Source organism: Littorina saxatilis, linkage group LG2 (assembly GCF_037325665.1).
Source record: "Littorina saxatilis isolate snail1 linkage group LG2, US_GU_Lsax_2.0, whole genome shotgun sequence".
In the NCBI taxonomy this organism is placed as follows: Eukaryota; Metazoa; Mollusca; class Gastropoda; order Littorinimorpha; family Littorinidae; genus Littorina; species Littorina saxatilis.
The window spans coordinates 36,986,205-37,000,183 of NC_090246.1; the positions used below are offsets into that span (position 1 = coordinate 36,986,205).

General features: G+C 41.1%; 1 protein-coding gene across 1 annotated transcript in view; it reads right to left on the reverse strand.

Annotated features, from left to right (window-relative positions):
- Window positions 1-8,953, reverse strand: part of LOC138958895 (transient receptor potential cation channel subfamily M member-like 2) — a 41,595-nt gene extending 32,642 nt beyond the window's left edge. The window contains exons 1-7 of the mRNA XM_070330215.1: window positions 8,008-8,953; window positions 6,779-6,858; window positions 5,814-5,988; window positions 5,064-5,244; window positions 3,971-4,140; window positions 1,619-1,826; window positions 150-315 (exon numbers count right to left, since the gene is read on the reverse strand). Coding sequence (XP_070186316.1) covers window positions 150-315; window positions 1,619-1,826; window positions 3,971-4,140; window positions 5,064-5,244; window positions 5,814-5,988; window positions 6,779-6,858; window positions 8,008-8,943 — 1,916 coding nt within the window. The 5' untranslated portion in view covers window positions 8,944-8,953. The remainder of the gene's footprint in view (window positions 1-149; window positions 316-1,618; window positions 1,827-3,970; window positions 4,141-5,063; window positions 5,245-5,813; window positions 5,989-6,778; window positions 6,859-8,007) is intronic.
- Between the last annotated feature and the right edge of the window lie 5,026 nt (window positions 8,954-13,979).

Sequence of the window (13,979 nt, forward strand, 5' to 3'; positions counted from 1 at the left end):
TGACTGATCTTCCCACCTCGATCACATCCCATTAATGTTACCATAATACATACAGCGTATTGAGAAAAACAGCAGGTTTAAAATTTTGTTCTCACTTTTTCAAAGGGTCTATAAGACTCTAGCCTTAACGTTCACAGACACGCACTTACTCAATAACATCCTTAGTTAAGCGATAAGCAAAGGCGATGAAGTCAGCGGCACGGCCAGAACCATCAATGACCACCACAGGAATGTTGTGAGAGATGGATTCCTGCACTGTCTTCATTGTGTTGATGCCCCCTTCTACCACGATCAGCACGGTGGGAACATTCACACCTGTCACACAAGTGTTAAACATGTAAATGGGATCTCTTCTCTATACAGACTTGTTTGCTTGAACATTCAAACCTGTGACATAAATGTTAACTTTCGCCGTTCGTCGTGGGTCCGTGTGGACCCAGAAGGGTGTTCAATTGCAAATATCTCTTAAACCAGTTGGAATTTTTTTTAACGAGCTTTTAAGAATGCCTCAGACACCTAATACGCTCTTATGTCCTAAAAGATCATGAAATTACAGCGAGAAGTAATTAAAAAAACAAAGGTCAAATTTAGACTACACACGGAAGACATCGTGGGGCCGTGCGGACCCATGTTTCTCAAACTGAAGGAACTTACATAAGAACTAGGGAGAGAAGTCACAAACCTTAAGGTATTGGCTCTAAAGATAATTTTCTACGATCTGTTTAATTTTGGAGTTAATAAGCAAGTCGCGTGGAGCGAAATTAATACATAACAATGTGGGTCCACATGGCCCCACGACGTCTACAGAAGGGTATTCACGTTTTTCCTACGGAAGGAGAGGCACGTTTTTGCTTCTTTGGAAAGCATGGGTCTACGGAAGGGTATGCATATTTGTCCTTCTTTGAGAAGCATGGGTTTGCACGGCCCCATGATGACTTCCGTGTATAGTCGATAACCAGGTCGGGCGAAAGTTAAACATGTAAATGGGATCTGGCTATGCTCTATACAGACTTATTTGCTTGAACATTCAAATCTATAACACAAATGTTAAACATGTAAATGAGATCTAGCTCTGCTCTATACTGACTTGTTTGCTTGAACATTCAAACCTGTGACACAAATGTTTTAACATGTAAATGGAATTTCTGCTTGATACAGACTTTTTTGCTTGAACATTCAAACTTGTGACACAAATGTTAAACATGTAAATGGGATCCCTGCACAACAAGCTTGTTTGCTTAGTCCTACATGGGGATTGGAAGATGAAGCTGGCCGGACAGATCTCGATCAGCGGCAAAGACAATATTTCTCTCATGTACACACGTTTTTCTGTCTCTCCTCCTTCTGCGTAATCATTGAACAGGGGTGTTACTTGCGATGACCACAAATCTTTCTGACCAAAACAAATGACCTGTAATAAAATAAAATAAATGAAACTGCAGGTGCTTGTATTTCGTACTTTATATTGAATTGCCACATTTAATTTGTGCACATGTTCTCAGAAACCTTATGACTCATAACTATTGATGAAATTCTCTCTCTCTCTCTTGCTCTCCCTCTCTCGATGTGTCGCCCTGCTACTCTATAACTATGTCAAGATAAACAAACAAATGCTTACTTTGAGTCTCTGTGACTCCTGTCTCGACAATCTTGGAGATGTAACTCTCCAGGCTGGTACGGAACTCAATCTCAGTTCCAAACTTGCCCTCCGTTCCATTGTCCACCAGCAGAAAGTGTGTGTGATTGTGGTCCAAGGGAGCACTTTTCTTCTTCTTCTCATTTTTGATGTCCTCAAAGCAGTAGTCTGCTGGGAAAAGGCCCTCCTCCTAAAAGTACAATAATAAGATGATGATCAGGGTGATGCTTCACTATCATTAAGGCTACTTTGGGATAATATATAAATATATATCCCATGACCTCCCTTCTTCGTCTCTGTTACTTCAGTATGGGTATATATGTTGTATTTTCATAGCTCAATAAATACATCATGGACTCCAAAAAATATATGATAGTGCAGATTCCGATTTGGGCAAAGGACTACTTTCCTCCCGACCTTTGACCTCGCGCCGAACAATGTGACACATTTGCATGAAGTTCTAAAATCGTATTGCACGGCTCAGAAAACCATATCAGTTGCACGCAAAAATGAATCTCAGAACTGATCTGATGTATGAGATGCAATAAGCAAAAGTTTCTTTCATTATGAAAGCAATGCAGGTCGAAAAAAACGAACATTCAACTTACAAGATAACCAGATGCTAGCGAACCAAAACAAAAACACGAGTACCCTCCCCTTGCATCGTTAGCAGACGACTTTTGAGAATCTGTCGGTAGTGTGTTTTGGTGTGCGCCTTCAGCTATCAAACATCGGCTGTTTCACGTGTTTTGCGAGCAAGTCTACTCTTTTGCCTGGCTCTGCAGTAAGTCCACATATTTTTCCGTAATCCAGTCATATTCCTTCAAAATGCAATCAATCGGCGGTGACAGACGTGTCGGTCGCGTTTTCCTCTCACCCATACCAGTTTAAGTTCATCCATGCAAACACACTCGCAAAACAGTTTATCACGTAGATACATTTCAAATAGGGAGCAAATGGTTAAATCTAAACCTACATATTTGTTCCCTAAGATTTGCTTCTCTGTCAATAAGCCTAATTACACACGTTCGAGAAAAACAACGTGGAATCAATTCTGAATCGAGTAAGCCAAATGGGTCCCAAACCCGTTTCGCCCGTTCTGCCGACCTGAAACGCAAAACAAAAGAATTGTGCGCTTCAACTAAATTAATTTCTATTCGACTTCATTACTTTCTTGCAACTTATGAACCTTTACTTAAAGCTTTTAAATGGTCTGAAAGTAGTGTTACCGCGTACTTATCGATGCACTCATTCGTTTTATTTTTTCAGCGACGGTCACTTAGTTTAAGGTTGCAAAAGGGCTAAGTCTCGCTGGCAACAGTTTTACCCTGCACAGATCGCAACAGTGCCGCTAGTAGTCTACACTTTGTGTTTGATGGTAGAATGGGATATACAGATTACAACACTCGTGGTTTTTTATATGGCTTGTATTTCAGTCAAGACCCAGCGGGAATATCAATCGAGAGCCACTCGCCAGAGGCTCGTGTCTCCCGATGATATTCATCCGCTGGGTCTTGACTGAAATACAAGCCATATAAAAAACCACTCGTGTTGTAACCTATACATATATATATGAAGTCTTATATCGCGCGCGTATCTCCAGACTCGGACTCAAGGCGCAGGGATCTATTTATGCTGTGTGAGATGGAATTTTTTACACAATACATCACGCATTCACATCGACCAGCAGATCGCAGCCATTTCGGCGCATATCCTACTTTTCACGGCCTATTATTCCAAGTTACACGGGTATTTTGGTGGACATTTTTTTTATCTATGCCTATACAATTTTGCCAGGAAAGACCCTTTTGTCAATCGTGGGATCTTTAACGTGCACACCCCAATGTAGTGTACACGAAGGGACCTCGGTTTTTCGTCTCATCCGAAAGACTAGCACTTGAACCCACCACCTAGGTTAGGAAAGGGGGGAGAAAATTGCTAACGCCCTGACCCAGGGTCGAACTCGCAACCTCTCGCTTCCGAGCGCAAGTGCGTTACCACTCGGCCACCCAGTCCTAGGAGGGTACAGTATATAAATTGTAATTCTTGCTGTTATAATTACTGATTACTGTTATTGTTCTTTTGTAGATATACATACATGTTATGTGCAGAAAAGTCATAGGTTGAGTGATACATCATATAATTTTAAAAAAAAAAGACCAAATCAAAACGTATGTACATGGAACCCCCTTTAACTAAGTTGTATAGTTACCCATACAATGCATGAAAAAGAAGGTATTAATCACAAGTTTCTTATCTGAAACTTCTGAAAGTCTATGAAACAATAAATCCTAGATAAAGAAAAAAAATACAACAAAAGGGAAATCAACCAACCCCTTCTCCATCCAGAGCAATGTTGTTGGCCACAGCACCCCAGGGTGCAATGCCCAGAGCCACGCATTTGTTGCCTTCAGGGTTACCCGATGTCTGGATGTATTCCTGTGCTGCCTCCCCCACAAACTCCATCACACCTGTAGCTGTCCCTCCGGTGATGATCCACGCACCTGTGAGAAGAAAACACAGTCATAACTAAGATGCAGGCACAGCATAATCGCTTGGATATCTGTGATATTCTGAGCTGTCCATCTCTTTATGATTCATGCACATGCGAGAGAAAAACTATGTCATAACTAATATGCGAGAGGAAAATTATGTCATAACTAAGATGCAGGCACCCGTTAGATGAAAAACTCAGAAGCAGGCACGTGCTGTGATATGTCTGCAATATTCTGTGTTTTTAGTCTTAAAAGTCAATGCAATGGTGCACTTCAATCATGCTTCATCTGAGTAAAGCAAAGGTTATGCATGTGCACACCGTCCTATTGGTACCATAAAGAGAACTAATGGAGCACATTATTTTTTGTCACTGCAAAATAAAACTCGGTAACGAGTCTACCTCCACGAATAATATGTGAGGAGCATTGTCTAGAAGGTACTTAAAGAACATCCAGCTTTTGCTTGTCAAATGATTACTTGCACTCAAGGTACATCCAAGTTTAAAGACTTTTTCTTATTAGCGTGTCTTCAATTCTTTCACAGGGGAAAATCACCTTAAAAAATTAACACATCTTTCACAACATAAAAAAGAGAGAAAAATATTAACAAAAACAACAGTGGCGCCTGTAGTGAGGTCGACACGCACCCTTGGAAACAGCCAGAAGTGCCCCCTCAGGTGTCCTTTTGTGAAAGGAATACTTTCGGAACATTACTAGACAAAGGGGCAAACATGTCCTTTATTTTGGGATAAGCTCTGATCAGTGGGGCCTCACAATGCAGTTACCATTGTACACAATGAAGACAACAGTAATCAAAAGGTACAAGACCTATACCAAGATTACACAAGTGCTGGCTCATTTCTCACTTCCTTGATTCCCACACGGTTCAATTATATTTCTCATAGCTTAATTAAAAGCCATTTCCAAATTACCTGTGCTGACAGCAGCATTCACGAGACCTTGCTTGAGAATGTTCTTGAGCCGAGGTCGCAGGTAAAATCGCTTGGCGCCGCCAGTGACAGAAATTAGCATCCTGGGTTTGGGCAACTGCCAGCACTCGGTCAGCACTGACCAGACCTTGTCCATGTCGCATTTGTCGTCCACCCTCATGTACTGGAACACGGAGGTAGCATAAGAATGAGTAAGAACTTTCCTTGTTCTTTTCCTCTTTATTTCTACAAGGCTCAGTACAACATGCACTTGTCACCACCTAACACATACACACACACTCACATTCATGATTCACACTCAAACGTTAACACACATACACACACAATTTAGACATGAAGCACACGGCAAGGATTTAGTTTCTTTTGCAAATTGACCAAAATGGACAAAGGTTTCAGCAATTAATCTTTCGAAGCAGTTAATCCCACTGAGAGAAAAGTTAGCAATCCTGCTAAAATGACAGCAATGTTTGTAGTGATTTGAAATAATGTTTTGACGTTTTGCCAAACAACATGAACCTCTGAAAGAGACAGAGAAAGAGAGGGAGAGTGAGAGAGAGGAAAAGAGAGAGAGAGAGAGAGAGAGAGAGAGAGAGAGAGAGAGAGAGAGAGAGAGAGAGAGAGAGAGAGAGAGAGAGAGAGAGAGAGAGAGAGAGAGAGAGAGAGAGAGAGAGACACACACACAGAGAAAAGCAACAGACAAGACAGAACAAATCTACACCAAAACAGGCATACCGGTGAGTTGTGAGACTGGGACCCAAAGCCACGGAAGAGGATCTCTCCAAAGGAATCACAAGGCATGAGTTCAGTGTGGGTCTTGGGGTGCCACTTGACATGGTCGGTTCCCTTGTTGGCCTTCAGCCCTTTGTCTTTGTGCCACTCCACACTCCGTCCACACTGACAGGCATTCCTGAGAACAGCATCAAACAATACTAAATAAAACAAATGCAAGACAAAAGCCCTTAATGAACAGACTGCTACAGTCGAACTCCCCTTTTATGACCTCAAAAGATCTGAGAAAATTGGCTCATAAAAAAGGAGTCCTAATGTCATCAACCCCCTTCCCCCTTGGTGAAAACGTTTGGAAGCTCTACACACACAAAAAAGAAGTGATGTTTTCTGAATTTTGAACGAATTTTAGGCATTTTGCTGCTGTCAGTTTAACAATCTGAGGCTTCTCTGTCAACCAGCATAGTGCACAACCACTGTGACTTGTGAGTGACCAAATGGGAAAGCTGGTTGAAGAGATTTAAATTGCAACACATAGCTTTACTGGTGCCAAACAACATTCCTGCCATAATCAGCACAAAGTACGTTTCATCTGACCAACATGCCATAAAATCATTGGGTTCAGCGTAGGAAGTATGCTGCTGCGTGCCTTTTCTCAACTGAAAAATATCCCAGCCCCAACCAACAGGGCTCTTTTTTTTTTATAAAAACATAAACAATGCCCTTGATATCATACCTAATGATCACCACATGTACTTAATAGAAGAAACTCAAAGAGTCAAACTGAATATCAGGTCTATAAAAAATATATATATATAATCATTCTAAAATTCTCAATGCTTCAAAATTCTTCTTTTTTTTCTCATCTCATACCTGCAGGATAAAAGAAAACAATTCAGAAGCTTTCTCGCATGCTTTTTAAAAGGTAAAGAATTAGCTCAGGGTTGTGAAAATGACAAAGAGATACTTACTCAGCTGATCTGCCATCCCTGGCGTACACATTGCATTCTCTCTGTACAATGTTGCTGGAAATATACCAAGCTGTGTAGTTCTGTAAATAACAATGATAGTCTTATTTTAATTATATTTTTTACATTCAAAATTACATCAGGCCATTGCTATAGAAATATGATGCAGTCACTCTCGTTATGGATAAATTCATGTTTCATTTGTCAGTAATAGGACAAAAACCATTGTTTATAAATTGGAAACAATGAAACCACACACACACAAACATGAGCACACAGAGATAGTGGACACAACAACCTAAAAAAAAACAAGTCGCGTAAGGCGAAATTACAACATTTAGTCAAGCTGTCGAACTAACAGAATGAAACTGAACTCACTGCATTTTTACAGCAAGAGCGTATACTCGTAGCATCGTCAGTCCACCGCTCGATGCAAAGGCAGTGAAATTGACAAGAAGAGCGGGGTAGTAGTTGCGCTGAGAAGGATAGTACGCTTTTTTTTATCTCTATTCTTTTTAACTTTCTGAGCGTGTTTTTAATCCTAACATATCACATCTATATGTTTTTGGAATCAGGAACCGACAAGGAATAAGATGAAATTGTTTTTAAATCAATTTCGGATATTTTATTTTAATAATAATGTTTATATTTTTAATTTTCAGAGCTTGTTTTTAATCCAAATATAACATATTTATATGTTTTTGGAATCAGAAAATGATGAAGAATAAGGTAAACGTAAATTTGGATCGTTTTAAATTTTTTTTATTTTTTTTACAATTTTCAGATTTTTAATGACCAAAGTCATTAATTAATTTTTAAGCCACCAAGCTGAAATGCAATACCGAAGTCCGGCCTTTGTCGAAGATTGCTTGGCCAAAATTTCAATCAATTTGATTAAAAAATGAGGGTGTGACAGTGCCGCCTCAACTTTTACAAAAAGCCGGATATGACGTCATCAAAGGTATTTATCGAAAAAAAGAAAAAACGACCGGGGATATTATTCCCAGGAACTCTCAAGTCAAATTTCATAAAGATCGGTCCAGTAGTTTAATCTGAATCGCTCTACACACACACACGCACAGACAGACAGACAGACAGACACACACACATACACCACGACCCTCGTCTCGATTCCCCCTCTACGTTAAAACATTTAGTCAAAACTTGACTAAATGTAAAAAGCAACAGTATTTAAAATACCACTCTATTTAATCTTGAATATTTATACACACTTGATTGATAACCCTTCTGCCCTCTGAAGTCATTGCAGAATGTCCAATGGTGGCAGCATTCATGGTCACGCTCCTCTGCGTCATCATCGTATCTGAAGATTCTCGCTGTGCCTGCGAAATGTCCACGTGGTTGTTGCTTTCTGTTTCATCCTCAGTCGCAGAGTCAATGACACCCAAAGAATCCCTACCGATTGGTAGCTGTACCTGCTTTCGCATCCGCACAGTGTTGTCCACTGCTTCTGTTCTTTCATAAGCTGGGTTCTCTGCTCCTGTATCTATTGTGTAAGTCCCAGTACTTTGCATGGACGATGCTTCTGGGTGCTTTTTTCTGCGATCCTTTCTTAGGTTTGAATATTCCTCAGGTCCAGACAAAGCTGCTTGTGGGTTCATATCCTGCATCGCCATTTCTCCTGACTCTTTACTGCGACGGCTTTTCTTTTTCTTACGATCCTTCGACCGAGCTTTCCGTGAACCTTCAAGAGGTGTCTGATCACCTTCAGCAAAATTCTGCTCAGGTTCTTCTCTCTGCTCGGTACCATTACTGAAGTGGCTATCACTTCTGGGTAAACGTGAGCCTGAACTTAACGAAAACACAGGAATATCCCTATCCTCTTTCATTGCACTTCCATCACCTGCTGACTGTGATTGGGACTCAGTCAAGCTCCATTCATGCGTAGACTGCTCTCTCTTCAGCGGTGCTGGTGGAGGCCTTGTGCTGTCTTGATGATCACCATGTCCAACGCGGTGATGAGGTGGCCTTTGATAACCAGGCAAAAACCCAGAGTAGTTGCGATCTCCACTCATTGTGGCTTTGTGACCTTGGTGCTGATGGAAGTGGATGGAACTGAGGCTGCGAACGCCTACTGATACGTCCTGTTCTCCATCGGATGTAATGCTGGGTGCAGTCTGGAGACATCGACCTTCTACGTCAGACATCCCTCAAATGCCATCCTAGAAGAAAAATAGATCCGTTCAGATGAGTCACTTTCGCATTAGTGAGGCTTTCCTTTAGAGCTTTATACTTTTGCACAGTACAACTACCCGTGTAATTAAAACACGTGAAACCCATCAACAAAACAGCTACTTCAATGATGCAGTAGATCAGTTAAATTACCACTTTAACAATCTACAGGTGTGTAAACCACTTAAGTTGGTGCAAAAGCTGATATTTTACCCCCCTCTCTGATCTAAGGCGTCGTTTTGAGGAATTTTGTGCCAGCAAATATGTATCTTTCGGTTTAATTCAACAAATTACAATGGTGCCCTAATTTAACACTTTCCTTTAATTGAACAGTCCAACACAGCATTTTCGGTTACATCCCTTGAACATGATTTGAAATAAAAAAACTTACGAATTTAATCTAATTTCAAAATCAAATTACCACTTTTCACCGCGAGTTTTGCCTTATTTTCAACACACTGACAATGTTCTCTCCGGCACCATCTGCAAAATGTGGATCCTTGAAGTTGGGACACTATGCTTAATTATTACCCATCTTTCAACAGATTCGAAAGTTTAGTTCTGCTCCTGAATTCAAAACGTGTTGCAGCACAAACGAGACCTTTCATTGATCTGTTACACACATCACAGCAACCTCAACTTCATTACTCATTTATCCTTTCCTGTCTCAGAGGCATATTAAGAAATGTAACATCTAACGTATTACATATCTGTGCAGCATTTAAGTGTCCCAAAAGCTGCATGCATGTGGTCTATCCCAAACCTAAACGAAACAAATCTCAACACGTCGTTTATTGTTTACCTGTGTTGATGGCCGCCATGTTGTATCTTAGGAAATCGCTTAAAACGCTAAGAAATGTAAGGCTCGGAATAAAGTGTTAAAAAGGTTGCCATCAATGAAGTATACCGAATTCATAACCACTGCCTGAAACTGACTACTCTCTTATGATGTACACTTGACTGACACAGATTTTACTGCACGAACAAATTGTTAATGCTGCTGGGGACGTAAATTACAAAGCACTGAGCTATCGGGGATGCACACAGCCTTGAAGGGGTCGAATGTGATATATTTTTTTCTGTATTCTTTTAAATTTTCATTGCATTCAGAATTTGTATTATTCTTGTCTGTATTATTCTTTAATATTGTATGTGTCTAAGGACAGGTCGTTAGAGAAGGCGTTGTGTCTTTAAAAACAGTTTATTCTTGTAAGAATATTAAGTTCAGTCAGTCTATCACTCGTGAATTTAAGCAAGATTTGGCATGGTGGCGCACGTATTTGCATACATTTAATGGTACTGTGTTTTTCGACGAGCAAGGTAAAGTCCGTGTGCATGTGGGCGCGTGTAACACTGCAGCTGGGGCATTTTGGCAGGGACAGGTTAATTATACACTTTTTCATTCAGTTATGACTTCACCGGCGGTTTTATTTTTTTCACATTAACTACAAAGAAGTGTGCGCAGCACTGGAAGTTGTGAATTTCTGGGCCCCTGATCATAAGGGCAGGTCCAGAAAATTGTTGCGGGTAAATGCATGCATCATCATCATCATCATCATCATCATCTCAAACATGTGTATCTTGGTGTTTGAATTTTAACTTCTATAGTGTTTCTGTTTTAGTGTAAGTCGGTAGTGTTTGTTTGTTTTTGTGTGTGTTTGTCGCCCCAATTAAGGATAGATTGTAAGAAAAGGCTCAGCCTTAAATCTTTATCCATGTAAAATAAAGTTCAGTCTCGGAGTCTCTCTCTCTCTCTCTCTCTCTCTCTCTCTCTCTCTCTCTCTCTCTCTCTCTCTCTCTCTCTCTCTCTCTCTCTCTCTCTCTCTCTCTCTCTCTCATTCTCTCTCTCTCACATTCTCTCTCTCTCTCTCTCTCTCTCTCTCTCTCTCTCTCTCTCTCTCTCTCTCTCTCTCTCTCTCTCTCTCTCTCTCTCTCTCTCTCTCTCTCTCTCTCTCTGCGTTATAAACAAACTGTAACAACATCCACACACGTACGCAATTCAAGGGAAACAACGAAGCATTGCTGGTGCTGCTCACTGCTGTGACATTTGCTTGACTTTAAAAACTAATTAACACTGAAAATATACCAGTGTCAAAAACATATAACAAGACGCTGAAGGTATGTCAGGAAACAGATTCATACATATTGATTTACAGATGTAACATTTAGCGACTCAAAGTGCCTTGCAAATATTATTAAGTTAATTTTGTACAGTGTCCTCTAAAAAAAATGAAAATTCGTAGAACAGAGAAATGGAACCTACTGCAGAGGAGTGTTTCAATGGTATCCGTGTTATTAGTAGGCTTTCAAAAACAAACCTCGGGAACAAAATTTTACAGAAAAAAAAGCCGTTGAAGAAAATATGCACATAAGTTAACAAAAGCTTGCAACTTGTGACATTTACACATGCAGTTCACAGCATGCAAAGCAAAGACGTACGTGAGTCATATTTCATATTGCATAACCAGAAAGTAATACAAATGAAACGACCAAACAAACATACAAAACAGCCTTAATTGCTACTCTAGTCCAAAAACCATTTAGGCAAAATCAGGTGAGCGGGTGTTTCAATAAAGTTCGAAGACGATGCGGTAACGATGCAAGGAGAAAAGGAGGGAGGAATGAGCACATGACTGCCGTAGGGGCGGGGGCGAGGAGGCATGGAGGGGGACGGGTGGCAATAAAGGATGAGGCGAGGGAGATAAAGTTTCCTAGGACTGCGGGGGAAGGGGGTGGTGAAGAGGAAAGGGGGTGCGAGGAGGAAAGAAGGGGGGTGCGAGGAGGAAAGAAGGGGAGGGGGTGGTGGCAATGAAGCATGAGGCAGTAGAAGGAGATAAAAGTTTCCAAGGAACACGTACATGACTGTCGAGGGCAGTGGAGGGGGGAGGCGGGGAGGAAGGGAGGGAGGGAGGGAGGGAGGAAGAGAGGGAGGAGGATGCATGAGGTTGTAGAGGAAGATACAGTTTCCAAGGAACACATGACTTTCGCTGAGGGGGGGGGGGGGGAGAAGATAGAAGGGGGGGGGGGGGGGGCTGGGCAGGCGAGGAGGAAGAGAGGGGAAGGAAGGACAGTGGCAATGGAGGATGAAGCTGGGGGGGGGGGGGGGGGGGAGGAGGATGCATGAGTCTGTAGAGGGAGATTTCGGGGGGGGGGGGGGGGGGAGGAGGTGGAGGAGAAGGGGGGCGAGGAGGCATGAAGGGCAAGGAAGGATAGTGGCAATGGAGGATAAGGCTGTATAGGGAGATAAAGGAAGGGGCACATGACTGCCCAGCACCAAAGCATGAACTGCATGTTAAAAAAGGACACATGACTGCCCAGCACCAAAGCATAAGCTGCATGTTAAAAAAGGACACATGACTGCCCAGCACCAAAGCATAAACTGCATGTTAAAAAAGGACATATGACTGCCCAGCACTAAAGCATAAACTGCATGTTAAAAAAGGACACATGACCGCCCAGCACTAAAGCATAACCTGCATGTTAAAAAAGGACACATGACTGCCCAGCACCAAAGCATAAACTGCATGTTAAAAAAGGACACATGACTGCCCAGCACTAAAGCATGCAATCCCAACATTCAAAGCATCGAGCTCAGAAATACTACCTTATAAATCGCAGGTGGTCATAATAAACTTGACCAAAAAATTATTGCAACAAATTTCAAACCCAAATTAAAGCCTTAATCCCCGTGTCATTTCATTAAAACTGTATATGCCAGTTAAGACCGTTCACTTAACCTCCAGGATCACCTTTTGGATTAAATATTTCTTTTACAGGGATCACGTGACCGCCGCTCAAGTAAGGGTACCCTAAAAATCGACCAGACAAAAACGGAAGAGCCGAATGAAAAATTGACAAGAAATCACAATAGGCAAAACTTTGCAACTTTGACATACGAGAAGAAAGTCAAACCAATTATCTACCCTGAATAGATTGTTTTGTTTTGCTACCTTGCGTATTTCGCGTGCTATGCTATTCCTACTGATGCAGGTGTCGATCGCAAGAGCAGTCAAAAACGGGACTTTTTGCGTCATTTTTTAGGGGTATCATGACAAAAAAGTCTGCACTTTAGCAATGATTTGGTGGATTGCTTTGAAACTTTCGGAATATTTTACCAACATACTAGAGATACTTCGAGCGAAATTATGGATTGTTACAGGTGTTTGTTAAAATGTTATGCAATTTTTTGAAAGAAGTTTTTAATCTCGTCATAGGATTGTTCCCTTTTGTCCAAAAAATTCATGACTTTGCATGTCTTCAGAAAAATGATTGAAACACACACTGCTAAAAGTTTTATGTGCGTGTAAGCACTGACGCAAATTTGCTGGGCCTGTAACCACGCTACATATTTAAGCCATGATTCTGGTGCCCAGCCAAGCGTGACGTAGCATGTTTTAAGAGGCACCCAGCGATAACAGCTATAAGCGCGAAACAGCGTGAACGTTCCATTTTTTTTCTCATGTGTTTGCATGACTAGCAAATTAACGCCAGCGGCTACACGCAAATGAAACTTAGACAGAATCTGTATCAATCATTTATCTGTGGATATACAAAGTCATGAATTTTTTGAAGACAAGTGAACAATCCTATGACAAGTTTAACAACATTTTCCGAAACATTGCGTCACATCTGGATAAACAATCGTAACAATCCAAACTTTCGCACGAAGTATTTCTAGTATGTTGGTAAAATATTCCGAAAGTTTCAAAGAAATCCACCAAGTCATTGCTAAAATGTAGCGCTTTTTGACATGATACCCATAAAAATTGACGTAAAACGTTCCGTTTTTGACCGCTCTTGCGATCGACACCTGCATCAGTAGGAATAGCATAGCACGCGAAATACACTGACGCAAGGTAGCAAAACAAAACAATCTGTTCAGGGTAGATAATTGGTTTGACTTTCTTCTCGTATGTCAAAGTTGCAAAGATTTGCCTATTGTGATTTCTTGTCAATTTTTCATTCGGCTCTTCCGTTTTTGACTGGTCGATTTTTAGGGTACCCTTACTTG